Source organism: Anolis sagrei, chromosome 3 (genome assembly GCF_037176765.1).
Source record: "Anolis sagrei isolate rAnoSag1 chromosome 3, rAnoSag1.mat, whole genome shotgun sequence".
Classification (NCBI taxonomy): Eukaryota; Metazoa; Chordata; class Lepidosauria; order Squamata; family Dactyloidae; genus Anolis; species Anolis sagrei.
In genome coordinates this window covers 174,923,866-174,948,078 of record NC_090023.1, presented here as the reverse complement: position 1 = coordinate 174,948,078, position 24,213 = coordinate 174,923,866, and the positions used below count along the sequence as shown (strand labels likewise).

General features: G+C 40.0%; 1 protein-coding gene across 1 annotated transcript in view; it reads left to right on the top strand.

The window, feature by feature from the left end:
* Positions 1 to 24,213, top strand: part of SGPL1 (sphingosine-1-phosphate lyase 1) — a 98,716-nt gene that overhangs the window by 27,385 nt on the left and 47,118 nt on the right. The window contains exons 2-5 of the mRNA XM_060768846.2: positions 2,368 to 2,533; positions 11,253 to 11,320; positions 18,327 to 18,474; positions 21,731 to 21,810. Of these exons, the coding sequence (XP_060624829.2) occupies positions 2,368 to 2,533; positions 11,253 to 11,320; positions 18,327 to 18,474; positions 21,731 to 21,810 (462 nt within the window). The remainder of the gene's footprint in view (positions 1 to 2,367; positions 2,534 to 11,252; positions 11,321 to 18,326; positions 18,475 to 21,730; positions 21,811 to 24,213) is intronic.

Genomic DNA, 24,213 nt, shown 5'->3' with positions numbered 1-24,213 from the left:
TGCTGTTTTAATGTTTTACTGTAATAGGAATTATGATGTTTTATTGATTGTCTGTGATATTATGGTTGGAAACCGGCCTGAGTCCCTCAAGAGAGGTGAGAAGGCCGGTATATAAAACTTTTAAATAAATAAATAAATAAATAAACATTGTCTTTGTTTCTTTGCTGGAACAATCCTTTAGAAGAGTATTATAATAACAACATTCACCTTTTATGGTTTTGATTATTATTACCATAACTGAAGTCAAGAAGGCTGAGAGTCCAGAGAGAAATGTAAACTTGTTTGGGTTGTTGTAGGTTTTTCCGGGCTATATGGCCATGTTCTGGAGGCAATTTTTCTCCTGACGTTTCGCCTGCATCTATGGCAAGCATCCTTAGAGGTAATGAGGTCTGTTGGAACTAGGAAATTTTTTTCCTAGTTCCAACAGACCTCATTACCTCTGAGGATGCTTGCCATAGATGCAGGCGAAACGTCAGGAGAAAAATTGCCTCCAGAACATGGCCATATAGCCCGGAAAAACCTACAACAACCCATGGATTCCGGCCATGAAAGCCTTCGACAATACAATAAACTTGTTTGCAAAGGAATGCAAATGTATTGGTGGTAAGTTTAGGAAGGGAGGTAGTAGTAGTTTTCTGAGAATGAGGCTTTGCTGTTTGCTGGAATCATCATCATCATCAATAATAATGATATTTTAAAAGTGATTTGTGAAGGAGAGGGAGGTGAAAAAATATAAGGAGAGGAGAGAAGGGAAGAAGCTAAAGGGTGACTCAAGGCTCAAAGCCACCCCAAAGAAAAGCACATCCACCCACACAGGAGATGCTTTCTTTTCTCTCCCAAGTCCCCAAATGCATGCATCCACCCACACTTTCTAACTCCCACTCCCACTAAATAAAAATACTCAAGAAAATAAAGGAAAATAAAAAGATTCAATTCTAGAAGATAAGACAAACTGTGAGAGCACCCGGCAGCCTCTCCATGTGCCGCATGCTCCCTAGGAGGTGTCTATGAACAACACAGGCTCTTAGGCTTGGAAATGAAGATGAGTACCTTCCCCAGAGCCAGAGATGAAAGGGAAACCTTTGCCTTTGTCTGTTTTTCTGTGTTTCATTGTTTCAAGGCATTGAATGTTTGTCTGTGTCTGTATATGCTGGAATCCGCCCTGAGTCCCCTCGATGAGATAGGGTAGAATACAAATAAAGTGTTGTCATTGTTGTTGTCATTATTATTATTATTATTTTACTGTCACAAAAATGCTGGATTTCGTATATTTTATATTATTATTATTATTATTATTATTATTATTATTATTATTATTATTGGAGCCCCTAGTGGTGCAGTGGGTTAAACCCCCGTGCCGGCAGGACTGAAGACCCAACAGGTCGCAGGTTCAAATCCGGGGAGAGGTGGATGAGCTCCCTCTATCAGCTCCAGCTCCTCATGCGGGGACATGAGAGAAGCCTCCCACAAGGATGATAAAAACATCAATTCATCTGGGCGTCCCCTGGGCAACGTCCTTGCAGACGGCCAATTCTCTCACACCAGAAGCGACTTGCAGTTTCTCAAGTAGCTCCTGACACGACAAAAAATATTATTATTATTATTATTATTATTATTATTATTATTATCTTCGATTAGTCAATAGTTGTCTTTTCCATGACAATACTCTCCATTTGAAGAAGAACAAATTCTGGAGATATATGTGGGCTCATCTACACTTAATCACTTAAGATTTTTTTCCCCTGAACAACTAGGTTAACTTTTTCTACTCAGTTAATAGAAACAGGCCACCCACATGATCTTGGAGGTGTCTACGGACAATGCTGGCTCTTCAACTTAGAAATTGAGATGAGCACCAACCTCCAGAGTTGGACACAACTGGACTTAATGTCAGGGGAAAACCTTTACCTTTTAACGGAAAGGATCTGTGCTACTAGGACAGGAAAGGTCTTCGTAATATGCAAATTTGCGTTAGTATAATTACTGTCTTTATGGAAAAACACCTTAGGATCCGAGTGGGTGGATGACCTCTTTACCTCTCATTCATGCTCCAAGATTAAGCTTGTAGATAAAGTAATTACACATCAGCAGACTAGATCATTCTTGAAAGATAAATGACCAGAAAAAAAACCCCGTGAGTCTCACCCATGATGTTGTTCCCATCATTCCTCACTTTTGGCCATACTGGTGGGGCCTGATTGGTTTTGGAGTTTCATGACATCTGCTAAACACATTTTTGTCTAACAGTTCTTTTAATAGAAATTCACAAGTTGCATTTGTTTCTAATAAAAACATATAATTTGTATACAGCGCTTATTTTACCTTTCAATGCATGGTTTCTCAAGATTTACCTGTTCCTTTTTCTAGGATGCTCTTGTTACGTACAGAGAGATCTTCCTGCAATATTTAAACAAGATCAGAACTGTTGTGAATGAAAAGAGTGCTGGGACCGAACCATGGCAATTAATAGCAACAACAATGGCCGCTACTCTGTTGCTTGTTTGGCTACACACATTCCTCTTCCAACCAGAAAGTAAGTATCATAAATGCCTGATGTAAAGAACAGCAAACCACAGAATGCTTTTGTAATTTTACTAGCTGTCACCTGCCACGCATTGCTGTGGCCCAGTCTGTTGATCTAGAAAATAAAGTCATGGTTTCTAATATATGTAATTTTTTTATGCTTGTGGGTAAACAGTATTTCTTGCTGTTTCTTTGTCAGTGTGTGTGAATCATATCTATCTATCTATCTATCTATCTATCTATCTATCTATCTCTATGGCTGGATGGCTCTTTGTCAGGGGGACTTTGATTAAGTTTTCTTGCCCTAATGAAGGGAGTTGGATTGGATGGCCTTAAGTATTTTCTGTTGGTCATGGGGGTTCTGTGTGGCAAGTTTGCCCCGATTCTGTTGTTTGTGGTCTTCAGAATGCTCTGATTGGAGGTGAACCATGAATCCCAGTGACTACAACTCCCAAATGTCAAGGTCTATTTTTCCCCAAACTCCATCTGTGTTCATATATGGGCGTATTGAGTGCTTGTGCCAAGTTTGGTCCAGATCCATGAGTCCACAGTGCTCTTTGGATGTAGGTGAACTACAACTCCCAAACTCAAGATCAATGCCCACCAAACCCTTCCAATATTTTCTGTTGGTCAGGGGAGTTCTGTGTGCCAAGTTTGGTTCAATTCCATTGTTGATGGAGTTCAGAGTGCCCTTTGATTGTAGGTGAACTATAAATCCCAGCAACTACAACTCCCAAATGACAAAATCATAATTTTTTGAGTGATGGTCACTCCTTGTGTTGTGAGATGTTTTGTTGCCAAATTTGGTACGATTTCATTTGATGGTTCTTTTGTTTTTTAGGTACTCATTACGCACAGAGCATATTTATATATACAGATGATGATGTGATTTAATGATCTTCTTTCGACATTACTATTTTCTATTGGGGCCATAATACATACACCTTCATATAACAATTGTTTTTCTAAAGGTGCTCTGGTAACTTTTATATTATAATAAAGAGATATTGAAAAACATACCAAATACATTTAAGGATTAGAAAGATAAGGAGGTTTAAATGCCCTGAACAACTTTTGTTTATTTCCAAGTTTATGACGGAGTTTGGAGGTAATTTATGTTGCGGCAATGAATGTTTGCCAGAGTTTGTAAACTGCTTTGAGTCCCCTGCGGGGTGAGAAAGGTGGAGTAAACATAAAGTAACTAAATAAATAAATTTACCAGCTGAATGTAGATGAAAGGTAGCACATCCACCAAATATAATCTGATATTGGAGTGTTCAAAAAGACACTATGAGTGTGATATACAGGTTGAGTATCCCTTTTATGAAATTCATGGGACCAGAAGTGTTTTGGATTTTGGATCCCTCCCCACCACCACCACCACATTCTGGCATATTTGCATATATAAAAAGAGATATCTTGGGAGAGGAAACCCAAGTCTGAACATGAAGTTCATGTATATTTCGTATACATAGTCTGAAGGTAATTGTCAAGACCCAGAAGCCTCTAGAATGCCAAACACAGTATAAAAGGTCCAAACAAAGGTTTATTAAACACAAAACAGGCTTAGAGACACTTAGCTCAGTGCCTCTAGCACAAACTAAAGAGTCTATAGCAACCGCTAAGCAAAAACACAATTTAAATATAATCTGGATTATACCGGAGTATAATCTGGGATAACAAAAAGTTACAGCAATCTGCTTGAAATTCAAAAGGTCCAAAAAGCACAAGAAAACAAGGTGGAACATGCAAAATCGAAGTCCAAAAACAGTCCGAAGTCCAGGCACGTCCAAAATGAGATGAAGCAGTCCAAAAAGCAAAGTCATCGTCAAAACACAGTCCAGAGTCAAAGGGGAGGTTGAAGTCAGCACTTATGGAGTTCCAGCCATATGTCACGGAAACACTGAGATCTGTAGTCCTAGGACCCAAACTTGAGAGTAATGGCAGTAACAAAGATCCAAACCCGATAAGACACTTTGCCTTCTGCAAAGAACCATTGAATTCAAACCAGCTTATATCCTATAACTCCTCATCAGAGGATGAACTGCTCCCCACCCTTTCATCATCACTTTCAGCTGCCCCATTCCCTGCAGCTGAGCACTGACGCCCATCTCTCCACTTTTGCCAGCGTCTTTCAAGACTTAGGTCTTCCCAAGTGTTCCCAGATTGCCAGTCCTCTGCAAACCCCTCAAAGTCATCACTGAATGTAGGCTGAGTACAGATGTCCCTAATCTCCTGCACACTGGTCCAGTCTAAAGCATCCTCCTCCCCATTATCACTCCCAGTCCCATCACTCCTTTCAAAACCCACAAAGTCTTCATCTTCTGTTGGAGTTCTAAGTATATCACGGATATGCTTCCTTTTGATTTCCTCATCAGATTCTTGTTCTCGAGTAGCCCGCTTAACTCCCTTGCTTTCCTCCCCTTCTCCCATTTCACAATCTGAGAAACCCTTAAAGGACTCAGAATTAGTTGGAGCCATGAATATGTCTGTCATCCGATTTCGCTGCTGCTCCTCCTCCAACACCTGCTCAGCCCTCTTCTCCCTTCTATCAGTAATAATAACGTTACTATCAGGCTGTACTACAACAGTAATTTTATATACAATATTTTTAGTAATTTTGTGCATAAAACCAAAGCAAAGGAGTCACAATTGTAGCCATTTATAGACAATTTTTGACATATTTTGGATTTCAGGATACAGGATACTTAGCCTATAATTCAGTTCAACTAATTTACAAAGTACTCATGACCTCTCCAGCCGCAGTCTATTACTTGGATGAGTCTTAGTACACATGCTGTGTGTTAAAATGTCCTTATTCACAGTGTGTTTGATTACGTATAATGTTGTACAATTCACATGGAAGAAGGGAGCTTTGTGATTTAAAAGCTAACATTTTAAATACAGGTTTCTTTCATGACACTTTGAGCACGATCTAGTTGTTTATGGGTATCTATATTTCTTACTTTAGCTAAGAAACCCAGTCCTGAATTCCCATGAATTACATTTTTTCTCTTTTATTTTTATTTATATATTTGCAACATTTATATGCCTCCCTTCTCACCCCGAAGGGGACTCAGAGCGGTTTACAAGATATATATATAGACTAGCTGTCCCCTGCCACGCGTTGCTGTGGCCCAGTCTGTTGATCTGGAAAATAAAGTAATGAAAAAGTGTTGGTTTCTAATGTATGTAATTTCTTTATGCTTGTGGGTAAACAGTATTTCTTGCTGTTTCTTTGTCAGTGTTGATGTGGAGAGTGTCTGGTTTGCCCGCCCTGGAAATGCAACATATCATTGTCCTTCTTTAAGGGTCCCTTTCAAATCTATGATACTATATCTGTATGTGTGTGTGTGTGAATCATATCTATCTATCCATCTACCTATCTCTCTCGATGGCTGGATGGCTCTTTGTCAGGAGGACTGTGATTATGTTTTCTTGCCCTGATGAAGAGAGTTGGATTGGATGGCCTTAAGTTATTTTTTGTTGGTCGTGGGGGTTCTGTGTGGGAAGTTTGCCCCAATTCTGTCGTTTGTGGAGTTCAGAATGCTCTTTGATTGTATGTGAACTGTGAATCCCAGTGACTACAAATCCCAAATGTCAAGGTGTATTTCCCCCAAACGACACCTGTGTTCATATTTGGGCGTATTGAGTGCTTGTGCCAAGTTTGGTCCAGATCCATCATTGTTTGAGTCCACAGTTCTCTTTGGATGTAGGTGAACTACAACTCCCAGACTCAAGGTCAATGCCCACCACACCCTTCTAGTATTTTCTGTTGGTCATGGGAGGCCTGTATGCCAAGTTTGGTTCAATTCCATTGTTGATGGAGTTCAGAATGCTCTTTGATTGTAGGTGAACTATAAATCCCAACAACTACAACTCCCAAGTATCAAGGTCTAATTTCCCCAGTGTTCACATTTGGGCAGATTGAGTATTCTTGCCAGGTTTGGTCCAGATCCATCATTGTTTGAGTCCACAGTGCTGTCTTGATGGAGGTGAACTACAACTCCAAAACTCAAGGTCAGTGCCTACCAAATATATATTCTGTTAGTCATGGGAGTTCTGTGTGCCAAGTTTGGTTCAATTCAATCGTTGGTGGAGTTCAGAATTCTCTTTGATTATAGGTGAACTATAAATCCCGGGAACTACAACTCCCAAATGACAAAATCATAATTTTTTGAGTGATGGTCACTCCTTGTGTTGAGAAACGTTTTGTGTGTGATTTCGTTCATTGGTTCTTTTGTTTTTAAGGTACTCATTATGCACAGAGCATTTATATATATATAGATACACACACACAGACACTTTTAGTATTAGTATAGTGTGTTTTTCTTGTAGCACGTTTCTGAACGTACTCTAAATCCTTTTCTGTGTTTGTATTGTAAATAAATACATAAATTGTGGTTATTTTTCTGCTGTTGTGTGGACTCCTATTTCAGGCAGTGTTTAATTGCCTTGGAACATTCTTTTCATAGCTCCCATTTTTCAGAGCAATCAAGACAATACATGTGCATGCTACGTATTCATTTTAATGCCTTTTCCATTATGCCCAAGAACATCCATTAGAGCTTCACAGCTAGAAGCTATTAGAACAACACCAAAACATTGCTAACCTTCTGTGTAGTTTTAAAAACTAAGCCTTAAAACAACAACATTGGTTTTGCCTGAGACAGTATACTCCCTCCTCCATGTAGGAAGTCCTTGCGTTTCCTACAGATCTCCATAATTCATATATATATATGCTTGAAATCAGTGTGACTGTACATAGTTTGTATAAAACAAAAAGTTGATCATGCCCTTTATTCAATGATCTCAGGGTGGCTTACATTAAAATAAATTTGAAGCAGTAAGTAATTGCAAACATTTAGAAGATTGAAAATATCTATATAAATAAAAATGTAATGTTAGTTTGTGGGATTAACAGAACTCAAAAAGTACTGGACGAATTGACACCAAATTTGGACACAAGACACCTAACAAACCAATGTATGTCCTTCACTCAAAAAAAAATGATTTTGTCATTTGGGAGTTGTAGTTGTTGTTCATTCGTTCAGTCGTCTCCGACTCTTCGTGACCTCATGGACCAGCCCACGCCAGAGCTCCCTGTCGGCAGTTACCACCCCCAGCTCCCTCAAGGTCAGTCCAGTCACTTCAAGGATTCCATCCATCCATCTTGCCCTTGGTCGGCCCCTCTTCCTTTTGCCTTCCACTTTCCCCAGCATAATTGTCTTCTCTAGGCTTTCCTGTCTCCTCATGATGTGGCCAAAGTACTTCAACTTTGTCTCTAGTATCTTTCCCTCCAGTGAGCAGTCGGGCTTTATTTCCTGGAGGATGGACTGGTTGGATCTTCTCGCAGTCCAAGGCACTCTCAGCACTTTCCTCCAACACCACAGCTCAAAAGCATTGATCTTCCTTCGCTCAGCCTTCCCTAAGGTCCAGCTCTCACATCCGTAGGTGACTACAGGGAATACCATGGCTTTGACTAGGCGGATCTTTGTTGCCAGTCTGATGTCTCTACTCTTCACTATTTTATCGAGACTGGACATTGCTCTCCTCCCAAGAAGTAAGCGTCTTCTGATTTCCTGGCCACAGTCTGCATCTGCAGTAATCTTTGCACCTAGAAATACAAAGTCTGTCACAGCCTCCACGGTTTCTCCCTCTATTTTCCAGTTGTCAATCATTCTTGTTGCCATAATCTTGGTTTTTTTGACGTTTAGCTGCAACCCGGCTTTTGCGCTTTCTTCTTTCACCTTGATTAGAAGGCTCCTCAGCTCCTCCTCGCTTTCGGCCATCAGGGTGGTGTCATCTGCGTATCTGAGGTTGTTAATGTTTCTTCCAGCAATTTTCACCCCAGCTTTGCATTCATCCAGCCCCGCACATCGCATGATGTGTTCTGCATACAAGTTAAAAAGGTTGGGTGAGAGGATGCAGCATCTCACCAATAACAACATCCAATTTGCCCTGGCTCATAGATCTTACATTCCAGGTTCCTATGGTGTGTTGATCTTTAGAGCATCGGATTCGTCGTTCACCTCCAGTACCGTCGGCCGCTAGCCTTCCTTTCGGCTTTGAGCTAGCTGCGTCATCACATCTGGGGCTAGTTGAACTTATCCTCTGCTCCTCCCCAGTAGCATTTTGGCCATCTTCCGACCTGGGAGTCCCATCTTCCAATGGCATATCGACATATCTCTGGTTGTACTGGTCCATTTAGTTTTCTTGGCAAGGATACTGGAGTGGTTTGCCATTGCCTTCCCCAGGGATCACGCTTGGTCTGACCTCTCTGCCACGACCGTCCCGTCTTGGGTGGCCCTTCACGGTTTCGCTCATGACATCATTGAGGTGCTCAAGCTCCAGCGCCCCGACAAGGCGGTGATCCTTTGCTGGAGTTGGGAGTTGTAGTTGCTGGGATTTATAGTTCACCTACAATCAAAGAGCATTCTGAACCCCACCAATGATGAAATTGAACCAAACTTGGCACACAGTTCTCCCATGACCAACAGAAAATACTGGAAGGATTTGGTGGGTGTTGACCTTGAGTTTTGGAATTGTAGTTCACCTACATCCAGAGATCACTGTGGACTCAAACAGCAATGGATCTAGACCAAACTCTACACGAATACTCAATACACCCAAATGTGAACACTGGTAGAGTTTGGGGAAAATATAATCTTGACATTTGGGAGTTGTAGTTGTTGGGATTTATAGTTCACCTATAATCAAAGAGCATTCCAAACCCCACCGATAGAATTGGGCCAAACCTCCCACACAGAATCCGCATGTGGGTCACAGCAGTGCGTGGCAGGGGACGGCTAGTATTAAATAGTTTTCCTGTTTTGAAATAGATGGTTTAAAAATAGTTAAAACAATCTGGAGTGACATAGCTATAAAATGTGCAGCCTGAATAGAATCAATTTGGCCCAAAGGATTTAGTAAAAAAGTCAATTTTGAGCTTGGCACCAAAATGGTCCCAATGTTGTGGCCAATTGGGCCTCCAGAAGGGGACTTCCACAATAGAGGTGGTCACTGCAGAAAAGGCCCTCTTCCATATCCCCCACAGTGTGATTTCCCTACTGATGGGACACAGAAAAGAGACTTACTTTCCTGCTGATCTCTTGAATGTCTGAGGGTGCATCTACACCAGTGGTTCTCAACCTGTGGACTGTGAGAATGAAAATCCGGTCCCGGAACCTCCCCCCTCTTTATTTTATTTTAATTTGATTTATTTCCGCTCCTTTCCACAGAACTAACTAGCCACATCTCTTTTGGTACTAATGTTGGAGAGTGATCCCTGGTCAAAGTGGTCCCTGTTCAAGTAGGTCCTGGTCAAAAAAAGTTTGGGAACCACTGATCTACACTGTAGAGTCAATGCAATTTCACACCTCTTTAGTTGCCATAGCTCAGTGCTGTGAAATCCTAGTATTTATATTTTTCCAAGATCTCTAGCCTTCTCTACCAAAGAGTGAGAATATTATTTATTGATTTATTTATTTACTAGCCTTCCCTGCCACACGTTGCTGTGGCCTAGTCTGTATATAGGTGCTTTGTGTGTATATATATTTGTATATATATGGGTGTTTGTGTATATATGTGGTTTTGCGCATGTGTTGTAATGTAATTTTTGTTTTTTGGCTTTTTAAGTCTTTTCTACTTCGTTTTCCAGAGTTATTTTTTATGAGTGATGGTCACTCATTGGCCTGATAGGTGTATTGTGTCCAAATGTTAATCCCACAAAGAACATTACATTTTTATTTATATAGATTTATTTACCACATGTATATGTATATGAGGAGCCCCCAGTGGCGCAGTGGGTTAAAGCCCTGTGCTGGCAGGACTGAAGACTGACAGGTCGCAGGTTCGAATCAGGGGAGAGGCAGATGAGCTGCCTCTACCAGCTCCAGCTCCTCATGCGGGGACATGAGAGAAGCCTCCCATAAGGATGATAAAACATCAAAATCATCCGGGCATCCCCTGGGCAACGTCCTTCCAGACGGCCAGTTCTCTCACACCAGAAGCGACTTGCAGTTTCTTAGGTCGCTCCTGACACGACAAAAAAACAAACAAACAAACCCACATGTATATACCGTCCCTCTCAGCCCAGAGGCGACTCGGAGTGGTTCACAATTGGCAATAATTTGATGCCTCAACAATTATAACAGATAAAACAATAATAAAATACTGTTAAAAACATTAGCATACAATATAAGAATATAAAAAAACGTACAAAGCCTTAAAAACATTATCGTATCTCCATGTAAAGTTATTATTCAATTTTGTTGTCAAGTGGTTCCATGATTTCGTATAACTATGCCGTATTTGGGAAAGCCTGCTAAAAAAAAAAAAGGTTTTCACCTTTCTTCGAAAAGTCAGGAGGGAGGGGACAAATCTTATATCCCGAGGCAGGGTGTTTCACCTTACCAAACTACAACTCCCATGATTATATAGCATTGAGCTGTGGCAGCTAAAGTGGTGTCAAACTGCATTAGCACTACAGTATAGATACACACACCATAAAGTACTCCAAATGTACATCTACACTGCCATATAAAATCCAGGTTATCTGCTTTTAACTGGATTATATGGCCGTGTAGACTAATATAATCCATTTCAAAGCAGATAAGTTGTATTATCTGCTTTGATAATATGAGTTATATGACAGTGTAGATCTAGTCTCTCTCCAAATATGTTTAGAAACAGATTATATAACTTTTCTTTTAAAAAATCTTTCCTAGGTTTGACATCACGATTTAAAAAACGGTTCTTCAGATTTCTACGGAAACTGCCTTTCATTGGTACCGAGGTAAGTTTTTGAACAGAAATCATATTTATTTATATTTACTGCTCTTTATAGCTTCCTATTTTCAAATAGATCATAAGTATCAAAAATGTAGAAATACAGGAACATATCATTTAAAAGGAGCCCCTGGTGGTGCAGTGGGTTAAAGCACTGAGCTGCTGAGCTTGTTGACTGAAGGGTTGCAGGTTTGAATCTGGGGAGTGGCATGAGCTTCCGCTGTCAGCCCCAGCTTTTGCCAACTTAGCAGTTCGAAAACATGCAAATGTTAGTAGATCAATAGGTACTGCTCCGGCGGGAAGGTAATAGCGTGCCATGCAGTCATGCTGGCCACATGACCTTGAAGGTGTCTATGGACAACGCTGGCTCTTTGGCTTAGAAATGGAGATGAGCACCACACCCCAGAGTGGGACACGACTGGACTTCATGTCAGGGGAAAACATTTACCTACCATTTAAAATATAAGCTTCTGACCAATCTATAATTAATATTAATAATATTATTATTATTATTAATAATAATAATAATAAACTCCGCCACCATCTCCCCAAGGGGACTCGGAGCGGCTTACATGAGGCCAAGCCCGATAACACATCAAAAAAACAATAAGCAAAAACAATACAATTAATATAACTCACATGTAAACAGTAACACACAAGGATTTAAAAACCTGTGGCTGGGCCAAATGTAATAATTTAAAATTTAAAAAATAAATGCTGGGCATGAACAGAGGAAGGATGTATCTGATAGGAGGGTTTTAAAAGAAATGAAGGGAGAGCAACCCAACGAGTAGTTAAAGTGCTTCTAGAATCATTTCAAAACCAGAACACCATTTATTGATATCCTTCTGGGAAACATCTGAGTCTTTGCAGAAGAAAAGAAGCTAAAGTGAGGAACACAAAGGAGGATATTCCTGTCTTTTTTTCTATTGCTGAATTTCTTCTAGAGAGCTATGTGGGAAGGAAGATGCAACGTATTTTAAGTATCTTATAGATTAATTTGAGGAGCCCCCGGTGGCGCAGTGGGTTAAAGCACTGAGCTGCTGAGCTTGTTGATCGAAAGGTCGCAGGTTCGATTCCGGGGAGCGGTGTGAGCTTCCACTGTCAGCCCTAGCTTCTGCCAACCTAGCAGTTCGAAAACATGCAAATGTGAATAGATCAGTAGGTAACGGCGGGAAGGTAACGGCGCTCCATGCAGTCATGCCGGCCACATGATCTTGGAGGTGTCTACGGACAACGCTGGCTCTTCGGCTTAGAAGTGGAGATGACCACCACACCCCAGAGTCAGACATGACTGGACTTAATGCCAGGGGACTACCTTTACCTTTATAGATTAATTTATCCTGGATGATTTAGACATAATATGAATTTTGGACAATTTTAAGTGTGCAAGGAAATTGGCCATTTTCTTTGAGGAAGCTCATTTTAATGAGAAAATGCACAAATGGCTATATATCTACAGAAACAAATACATTCAGGGTGTCTTGGTGTTTCCTTGTTTAAAGAACTTGGATGGAAGACAACAGAGAAAATACAATTACAATCGAACCTGCAGTAAAGTTTATTTGCCGCTATTTTTACTAGGATACTAGCCGTCCCCTGCCACGCGTTGCTGTGGCCCAGTCTGGTGATCTGGAAAATAAAGTAATGAGAAAGTGTTGGTTTCTAATATATGTAATTTCTTTATGCTTGTGGGTAAACAGTATTTCTTGTTGTTTCTTTCTCAGTGTTGATGTGGAGATTGTCTGGTTTTCCTACTCTGGAATATGCAACATATCATAGTCCTTCTTTAGGGGTCCCTTTCAAATCTATGATACTATATCTCTCTCTATGTGTGAAACATATCTATCATCTATCTATCTATCTATCTATCTATCTATCTATCTATCTATCTATCTATCTATGTGGCTGGATGGCTCTTTGTCAGGAGGGCTCTGATGACATTTTCTTGCCCTGGTGAAGAGAGTTGGACTGGATGGCCTTAATTATTTTCTATTAGTCATGGGGGCTCTGTGTGGGAAATTTGCCCCAACTCTGTCGTTTGTGGGATTCAGAATTCTCTTTGATTGTAGACAAACTATAAATCCCAGTAACTACAAATCCCAAATTTCAAGGTCTGTTTCCCCCAAACTCCACCTGTGTTCATATTTGGGCATATGGAATATTTGTGCCAAGTTTGGTCCAGATCCATCATTGTTTGAGTCCATAGTGCTCTCTGGATGTAGGTGAACTACAACTCCCAAACGCAAGGTGAATGCCCACCAAACCCTTCTAGTGTTTTCTGTTGGTCATGGGAGTCCTGTGTGCCACGTTTGGTCCAATTTCATCATTGGTGGAGTTCAGAATGCTCTTTGATTTTAGGTGAACTATAAATCCCAGCAACTACAACTCCCAAATGACGAAATCAAAAAAATTTGAGCGAAGGACATACATTGGGTTGTTAGGTGTATGCTGTCCAACTTTGGTGTCAATTGGCGCACTGGTTTTTGAGTTATGTTAATCCCACATCTGACCGTGTGTGTGTGTGTGTATATATACATGTCATCTGTTTGCAATATTTGCAACCAAATCGTGAAACCTTGTTTCTTGTTTTGTCTGTACTGGTAAACCAGGCTACTAGTGTAGAAGTAGTGGATTACTAGCTTCCAGCCCAATGCCAGGTATTAAGCCACACTTTGAGGCTAATTTAGTACCCTGTTTATTTTGAAGCTGGTAACCATATTCCCTGAATCAGATCAAATGGAGGAATTAAGATTAATTAGAGACGTCTTTGTTTGATTGTTTGATCAAAGGGGCTGCGAGCACGGCCAGAGGGGCCTGTTCATATCGAAGCTCACTGAAAGATATGATCATCTATATGCAACAAATGTTGAACAACCTCTCATAATCATTTATTTCCAAATGGAGAATTGCATGAAACAAATTACGAACAAAATGAACCCTTCTTCAAGAGAAAGCTCCCAAAAGCAATTACCATGTAAATTTGCAGTTCAGTGAATCTAAGTTTTTCTAATAGAACTAGGAGCTTTGCCACAGTTCATTTAGCTGCTATCTTCTCAATCAGCCATGAAATATAATTGACTGTGTCTTATTGCATTTTTACATTATCGGAGATGTAACACATCTGAAAATCTCAAATCAAGGCGTGAAACCATGTTTTACTCAAAATAGAGATCTGTGACAACTTGTGGGGATGAGGGAGAGTGCCTTCCCCGTGGTGGCCCCTCAACTCTGGAAATCTCTCCCCAGAGAAATTAGGCAAGCTCCCACCCTGGCAGTCTTTAGGAAGAGTCTGAAAACTTGGCTATTCCAGTGTGCCTTCGATGAATGAACAATAATTCCTGACCTTGACCAAACCCTGCATAAAATGCCCTTGGAAGCACTTTATCCCATCTTCTAGTGCAATTAAACCTCATTTTCGACCCTCTGATCCTCTGTCTAGATACATTACACGGCTTGCTCACCCAACTTTTAATCTTTGCAACTTACCCTGCCCACTGCCCACTGTGATTTTTTTGTGTGTGTGATTCAATTACTATGATCTTATATTGTTTGGTGTGTTCATTTGTATTGTTTTCTGTATTTATTTTTTATTTTCATTATATTTTATGTTGTATATTTGCTCAGCTGTACTATTGGGCTTGGCCTTATGTAAGCCGCCCTGAGTCCCCTTGGGGAGATGGTGGCGGGGTATAAATAAAGTATTATTATTATTATTATTTGTTTGTTATGGCATCGAATTGCTGCCTATTTTGTAAGGCCATTCTGAGTGCCCTTCATGGTGCGAAGGGCGAGATATAAATACAGTAAATAAATAAATATGTTCACAGGGGCACAATATAGTCAGTGATCACAAGGGAAGGTCAATGGACTGCTTGAACAGAAATATATGTATAACTGTGTTATAAATATAAATTGTGTTGATGATTGCAAAAGGACTCCCCCTAGCACTGCTGAAAGGCTTCTTAACCATCTAGATCAGTGGTTCTCAACCTGTGGGTCCCCAGGTGTTTTGGCCTACAACTCCCAGAAATCCCAGCTGTTAGGATTTCTGGGAGCTGAAGTCCAAAACATCCGGGGACCCACAGGTTGAGAACCACTGATCCAGAGTTAGTTGGAGCCAGATACATCAATTACAGTGGAAATAAGGGAATTTGACTCCTTCCAGTTTTGATATTTTACCTACAGAAGTTCATCATGGTCTCATAAAGGCCATCTACATGAGAGTGCATTGCAGAACTGGAGACCAGCATTAAGAAGCATGTGAAGTTCAACAGATAGGAATCAGTACAATCGCTGCATTTTATATGTACAGAAGCAAAGTAATAACTGAACCCCAATATCCAAATTTCAGATGTCCCCACCAAACGCGATTGCGATGATGGGGGGAACAACCAGCAGGGCCTCCTCGGATGACCTTAGGGTCCTAGGTGGATCATAGCAGGAGATACATTCGGACAAGTAAACTATATATCATAGTTAAGATATATAGTTTACTTGTCCGAATGTATCTCCCGCTATGATCCACCTAGGACCCTAAGATCATCCGAGGAGGCCCTGCTTGTTGTTCCCCCATCATCGCAATCACGTTTGGTAGGGACAAGGGACAGGGCCTTGTCCCCACCTTCTGTGGTGGCCCCTCGGCTGTGGCACTCCCTCCCAAGCGAAATTAGATCAGCTCCATCCCTCCTGACCTTTTGGAAACAAGTGAAATCCTGGCTATGGGATCAGGCCTTTGCAGACTAGGCTGACCCGCTAGCAAAGCGATGGCTTTAATGGACTTGATGGACTGCTTTTAGGACGATGACTTAGATCAGCGACTGTTTGAATGTTTTTATACTGTTTATATATATATATATGTATGTATTTGATGCATTATTTATTTGATGCATTTATTAACCGCCATTCTCAGCCCTTTAGGGCGACTCATGGCGGTGTACAACACATATAAAAAGGCAATTTACAAAGAGGCAATTACAACAACATATTAACAATACAACAATTACAAAATTACACTAAAAATCCGCTTCGTCTCATAGTGGAATCATAACCAATCTCATATTCCTTGTTCCATTCCAGTCGTCTTTACCACATTTTTATAGCACTTAATTAAATGCCTTCTCGAACAGCCATGTCTTAAGGCTTTTTCGGAAGGACATAAGGGAGGGCGCCTGTCTGATGTCTGCAGGGAGAGTGTTCCACAGCCGGGGGGCCACCACCGAGAAGGCCCTCTCCCTCGTCCCCGCCAGACGTGCCTGTGAGGCAGGCGGGATCGAGAGAAGGGCCTCCCCGGACGATCTCAAGGTCCTCGTGGGCTCGTAGGCCAAGATGCGGTCCGAAAGGTATTTTGGGCCGGAGCCGTTTAGGGCTTTGTAGGCCAAAACCAGCACCTTAAATTGGGTCCGGTAGCAAATCGGCAGCCAGTGGAGCTGGGACAACAAGGGCGTTGTGTGCTCCCTGCCTCCCGCTGTATGTATGTATGTATGTATGTATGTATGTATGTATATAATTTAAATTGTATATTTATGCTTTTGGTTGTGGGCACCATGGTGTGCCGGTTGTTAGCCACCCTGAGTCCCTCTGTGGAGGTTGAGATAGGACGGGATACAAATGTCCGAAATCTATCTATCTATCTATCTATCTATCTATCTATCTATCTATCTATCTATCTAAATGCTCTGTGCATAATGAGTACTTTAAAAACAAAAGAACTAATGAACGAAATCACACCAAATTTGGCAACAAAACGTCTCACAACACAAGGAGTGACCATCACTCTAAAAATTATGATTTTGTCATTTGGGAGTTCTAGTTCCCGGGATTTATAGTTCACCTACAATCAAAGAGCATTCTGAACTCCATCAATGATGGAATTGAACCAATTGAACTTGGCACACAGGACTCCCAAAAAATACTGGAAGGGTTTGGTGGGCACTGACCTTGAGTTTGGGAGTTGTAGTTCACCTACATCCAGAGAGCACTGTGGACTCAAAGAATGATGGATCTGGACCAAACTTGGCACAAGCACTCAATACGCCCAAATATGAACACAGATGGAGTTTGGGGAAATAGACCTTGACATTTGGGTGGTGTAATCACTTGGATTCATAGTTCACCTACACTCAAAGAGCATTCTCAACCCACGAACGACAGAATCAGGGCAAACTTCCTACACAGAACCCCCATGACCAACATAAAATACTTAATGCCATCCAGTCCAACTCCCTTCATCAGGGCAATAAAACGTAATCAAAGTCCTCCTGGCAAAGAGCCATCCAGCCATAGAGATAGATAGATAGATAGATAGATAGATAGATAGATAGATAGTTGGATGGATGGATGGATGGATGGATGGATAGATGGATAGATGGATAGATGGATAGATGGATAGATAGATATGATTCACACAGAGAGAGATATAGTATCCTAGATTTGAAAGGGACCCTTAAAGAAGGACAATGATATGTTGCATGTTCCAGGGTGGGCAAACCAGACACTCTCCACATCAACACTGACAAAGAAACAGCAAGAAATACTGTTTACTCACAAGCATAAAGACATTACATATATTAGAAACCAACACTTTCTCATTACTTTATTTCCCAGATCAACAGACTGGGCCACAGCAACGCGTGGCAGGGGACAGCTAGTAAATACATAAATAAATGTCTCAGGTTCTTAGTTATGACGCAGTGCTTGAATGATTGGAAAACATATTCTAATCATACTCATTTGATTCTAATCATACATGTTTAGAGAAAAATATTGACCCCATTATTTTTGACTACATCCCAAAGGGTAGCTGTGTAGTCCATTGAAGGAAAATCAGTCAAATGTTTTGTGGTGCCTTAAAGATCAATAAAGGGAGATGTTTTATAAATACTGTTCACTTCATCAGATGGAGAGTTTTTTCAGTTTGGCTTGAGTGGATGAGGTTTGTAATGAGAATGAAAAATATACAGTGAGTCCTAATAATCTTAACAGCTTCATTTATTGTTTTTCTATCTTTGTAGATACAGAAACAAATGAGCAAGACTATGGACGATATGGCTTCGGGTTTGTCATTCTTGCAAGACAAAAAGGGTTACATCAAAACCTTGCCAGCAAAAGGCCTGAGTCAACCCGAGGTGTTGAATATGATGAAAGAATACAATGCTATGGGTATGGACTTGAGTGTATATTAGTACATGTGAATCAGTGTCGTAACGGTTGGATGTGAAAGTGTAGTGGAAATGGAGAGGATGACAAATAAGTAACAGGAAAAGATTGCAGGATGTTATACAATTACAACATCTATTTTTTCTGTATTTTTTAAAAAATTAATGGGTGTGAATGACAAACAAAAAGCAAAAAACAAGTACAAATAGTGCCGTAACTAACAGAAACTGTACAATTATGACATCTTATCAAACCCCGAATCGAGGGAGTGGGGTGAGCTCCCACTGTTAGCCCCAGCTCCTGCCAACTTATTTATTTGTTTATTATTTACTTTTTTTCTTCTCATTTTTTATTATTCTTATAAAACAATTACACATATCCATAATTACCATGCATTTTGTACTTTTTTATTCCCTTCTCCCTCCCCACTCCCATCCCTCCCTCTTCCCTGTTGACAATGTAATCCTTTTTTTCGGTTACATGAGCCTTTTTTCGATTCTATCCAATTTTTTCTTCCAGCTTTCATCATCTGGTTTAACGACTTGTAACCATCTTTTAAATGGAGTCCAGATTTCTTTAATTTTCTTCTGTTTGTCTGACCATGTCTTTTTGCTTCTTATGAAGTTCCCTAATATCCAGTTGTATTTGGTCCCATACATATTCATACCATTTTTCAAGTGTCCATTTCTTTTATTTCTTTCCAACCCCAAGCTATTACTTCATTTATTTATTATTTACGATATTTCCATCCCACCTTTCTCAAGCCCGAAGGTGACTCAAGGCGGCTTACACATTGGCAGCAATTCTGTGCCATAGAAATCCACAATATATAATTAAAACAGCATTATTAAACCAATATAAAATCAATACAGTACAAAAACCATTAAAAACTTAGGAGTTTGAAAACATGCAAATGTGAGTAGATGAATAGGTACCACTTAGGCGGGAAGGTAACGACGCTCCATGCAGTTATGCTGGCAACATGACCTTTTAGGCGTCTACGGACAACTCCGGCTTTTCGGTTTAGAAATGGAGATGAGCACCACCTCCCAGAGTCGGACATGACTAGACTTAATGTCAGATTTACCTTTTTATCAAACCATTACCCTCCTTCCTCACACCCATGAACCCACTATCTATGACTTCCAAGACTACTAAATGTGAAACTTATACCTATTAAACCGTAACCTTATATCTGTTTTAATAAATTCCCCTTGTTGCTGCTTTAAAGTCGACATTTGTCTTCCTTTCTAAATATCTAAATGCCAGCCTTCATTTTTTAGCAAATTCCTCACTGTTTCCTCCTGGAATACTGTTTGTTAGCTTGGCCAATTGAATATATTTTAATAGTTTTTCTCTCCAGTCCTTTATAAGTAACTCTTTCTCTCCCTTCCAAGATTTTGCTATTGTTTATCTCACTACAACAAAGCTATATTGGCAAATTTCTTCATCTCCTTTGCTGATTCTCTCTCTGAATAATCCTAAAAGACACATTTCTGTCTTTTTTTTTAACCTTTTAAAGTAATCATTTTGTTTGCTTCTTTATCTGCCTTATCCCAAAAATGTTGCACCAATCTACAGGTCCATTGAACATAGAAAAAAAGTACCTTTCTGCATCTTGCGCTTGCAGTAATCCCCTCGATAAGATTTATCTATTTTAGCTCTCATCTCGAGGGTTATGTAGTTTCTGTAAAACATTCCGTATATATTTTCTCTAATGGATCCAGCTATTGAAAATTTAAATCCTCTTTTCCGTAGATGTTCCCAATTCTCCAAATCAATGTTTTTCATGAAATCATAGCTGTTTTTATTTGGTTATCTTCTAAGTTGTATTCTAAGATATATTTATATAGTCTGGAAATTAATCCTTTATTACCCTTCAGAATAAGTTTCTCTGAGGCCGATTTTCTTTTGGAGAACCCTACCCTAGCATCTTCCATAAATCGGTCCTGTAATGGATAGTAATGAAATTATAGCATCTTGAGGTCACTTGAATGTCCATGATTGCATATTGTGGATTTCTGGGAAAGCACTAAGGTCGTCTCTATAAATCCCAATGTTCTCTAACACGGGGCCGTGTCAATTAAAGTGGTGGCAAAGTAGAATATTGTGTAGTGTGAAAGATACCCAAGTAAATAAATTGTAATACTCTTAGGACAATTCCAAAGTTAAAGGAATGATAAGTGTAGAAGAGAGAGAAAGAGAAAGAAAAGCCTGTTTTTTATAATAATCATATTTTGCATTTAATATTAGAAAACTGTCCTGGACAGAGTTGGCCCCATGGTGAAGGCAAACATTTGAATGTAAAATGCTTAATAATAATAATAATAATAATAATAATGCTTAATAATAACAACAATAACAATAACAACAACAACTTTATTCTTGTACCCCACCTCCGTCTCCCCGAAGGGATTCAGCACGGTTTACATGTGGCACAAGATGCCTAAAACAGAGCATAAAATAAACACACAGTACAATACAATAAAGTAAAACATATCTATATAAATAAAAATGTAATGTTCGTTTGTGGGATAAACATAACTCAAAAACCACTGGAGAAATTGACACCAAATTTGGACACAATACTCCTATCAGGCCATCGAGTGACCATCACTCATAAAAAAACTGAAAAATACAGCGGAAAGGACTTAAAAAGCCAAAAAAAAAAAGTAGTACACTGACGCATGCGCAAAACCACATACATATATATGCAAACACACATATATACACATATACACAAATATATACACACATATATACACACAGTATACACAGACTGGACCACAGCAACACATGGCAGGGGACGGCTAGTCTATATAAATAAAAATGTAATATTCATTTGTGGGATTAACATAACTCAAAAAACACTGGGTGAATTGGCACCAAATTTGGACACAATACACCTATCAGGCCAACAAGTGACCATCACTCATAAAAACACTGAAAAACACAGCAGAAGAGACTTAAAAAGCCAAAAAACAAAACAAAATACATTACAACGCATGCGCAAAACTACATATATACACACAAAACACATACACAGACTGGGCCACAGCAACGCGTGGCAGGGGACGGCTAGTAGCATATAAAACAACAATTTAATTACTCTATGATAATTTTCCAACCAACATTCTGCTGTATTGTTTTCTTATCAGTGGATGTTTTTGGTGTCAGTGGAGCGTGATTTCATTACTTGCGTGGCAGTAATAAATCAGTTGACTACACATGTGTTTTTGTGTGTTTGTCATTGTTTCAGGTGACGTCCATTGGGAAGATGGCAAAGTATCTGGGACAGTGTATAGTGGAGAAGAGAAACTCACCAATCTGCTTGTTAAGGTAATGCGGCACGGTTGTAGCTGCCGTGTACACTTGACCTTAATAATAATAATAACAACAATCATCATCATCATCTATATAAATAAAAATGTAATGTTTGTTTGTGGGATTAACAGAACTCAAAAACCACTGGACAAACTGACACCAAATTTGGACACAAGACACCTAACAACTTTACTCAAAAAAATTGATTTTGTCATTTGGGAGTTGTAGTTGCTGGGATTTATAGTTCACCTACAATCAAATAACATTCTGAACCCCCACCGATGATGGAATTGAACCAGACTTGGCACACAGTTCTCCCATGACCAACAGAAAATACTGGAAGAGTTTGGTGGACAGTGTCCTTTGGTTTTGGAGTTGTATTTCACCTACATCCAGAGATCACTGTAGACTCAAACATTGATGGATCTGGACCAAACTCTACGCGAATACTCAGTATGTCCAAATGTGAACCCTGGTGGAGTTTGGGGAAAATAGAATCTTGACATTTGGGAGTTGTAGTTGCTGGGATTTATAGTTCACCTACAATTACAGGGCATTCTGAAGCCCACCAATGATAGAATTGGGCCAGACCTCCCACACAGAACCCCCATGTGGGCCACAGTGACACGTGGCAGGGGACGGCTAGTAATAATAATAATAACTTTATTTATACCCCGCCACCATCTCCTCACGGGGACTCGGGCAGCTTACATGAGGCCAAGACCTTGTTAAATGCAGATGCATAAAATAAAGAACAAAATCTAATAAAAGATGACACTTTTGGAAGGGAATGCAAAGTTTGACAGAAGAAAAAGGCCTTGGTGAAATACCTAATAAGTGAAATACATTTCCACAAGAGGTGGCTGTACATGCTTGGGAAAAGATAAGATAAAATAGTTTTGACTCAGCAAACAGCATGTCATAGAGGAAGGCACACACGGATTACGACTTCCTGAGGATTTACAGCAGCGCAGGCTGGTCATCATGAGGCTGCACTGCTATTAGGCTGTTCAGAGAGAACTATGCTAATTGGTTTCAATTGTACACTGCTGCAAACCTGCTGTGCTAGCCTCCTAAGGTTATGTAAGAGGCTCAACTATTTTGACATCGTACAGTATCCTGTTTGTTGATGGTGACATCCTGCCTATCCTTCCATTTTATGCTCTATATTGTAGTTTAGCTAAAAGATAGTGGACAACTTGTGAGCTTGGTGATTGTATGACAATTCAAAGCCACATTGCTCCAATCTTAGTGGTTAACACCACTGCACTGGTCCCCAAATGTACAGGGTTAGTCAAAATGCATAGGCCAATAAGCCATTCAATTGAATGGCTTATTGGCCTATGCATTTTGACTAACCCTGTATAAAAACTGTGATGAGACAAAAGGTTTTGAATGGTGATTCCTGTTCAGGGTGGAAACCTGATGGAGCAACCTTCATCTCGTTCTTCCTTATGGGGAGAGTACATAGTAGTTTACTTCTCCTGAAGCCAGATGTATTTTTTGTTATTCAGAGAGATGATACGATGTGCTTGTCAATGGAAATAATACAGTTGGCCCTCCACATTTGCCGCTTTGACTTTTGCAGATTTGTTTATTCACAGATTTGATTGTTACATTCTCTCTAGGAACCTCTAGGTCCTCAAACTCGATTGTATGGTCAATTTCTTGCAAGACCCATAAATGTTTAGAGAAATGTTCTTTCAAGTAAAAAAAATGTGTTTTTTTAATTCACATTTTTTTACACTTTTGCACCCTTTACCCCAGCGAATGTGGAAGGCCCACAATAATGCTAAACGTTGTCGTCGAAATATGGATGTCGGCTGTCTCGATAGCCTGTTCATAAATCAACAGTGTCTAGATTCTCATGACTGGAAATTATTTTATTTATTATATTTACGACATTTATACGCCGACCTTCTCACCCCAAAGGGGACTCAGAGTGGCTTACAAGATATATATACATACAATAATATTATTAGCATAGTACAATATCAGTATTAACTATTACTATATTGTACTATAACATTATATTATAATATTATTAGTAATATTACATGTAATATAAATATATAATTTATATATTTATATATGGGACCCCTCCCTCAGCACCAACTGCCACTCTGGGCCAGAGTGTAGAGGGCGGGGGGGGGGGGGGGCAGGGGACAGTTCCACCTTGTCTCCTGCATATGTCATCAGTTGGGGACCCCTCCCCCCAGCACCAACTGCCGCTCTGGGCTAGAGTGAAGAGAGAGGGGGCCAGGGGACAGTTCCATCTTGTTGTTATGAACCCAAAGAGGTTCCTGTTCTTTTGTGCAGAGTGTTCAAGGAATAGTAAGGCAGTTTAGACCAATGAGACACTTTAGAGACCAAATTTGGTTTTGACACTATTCATGTAACATTTATTAAAATACAATC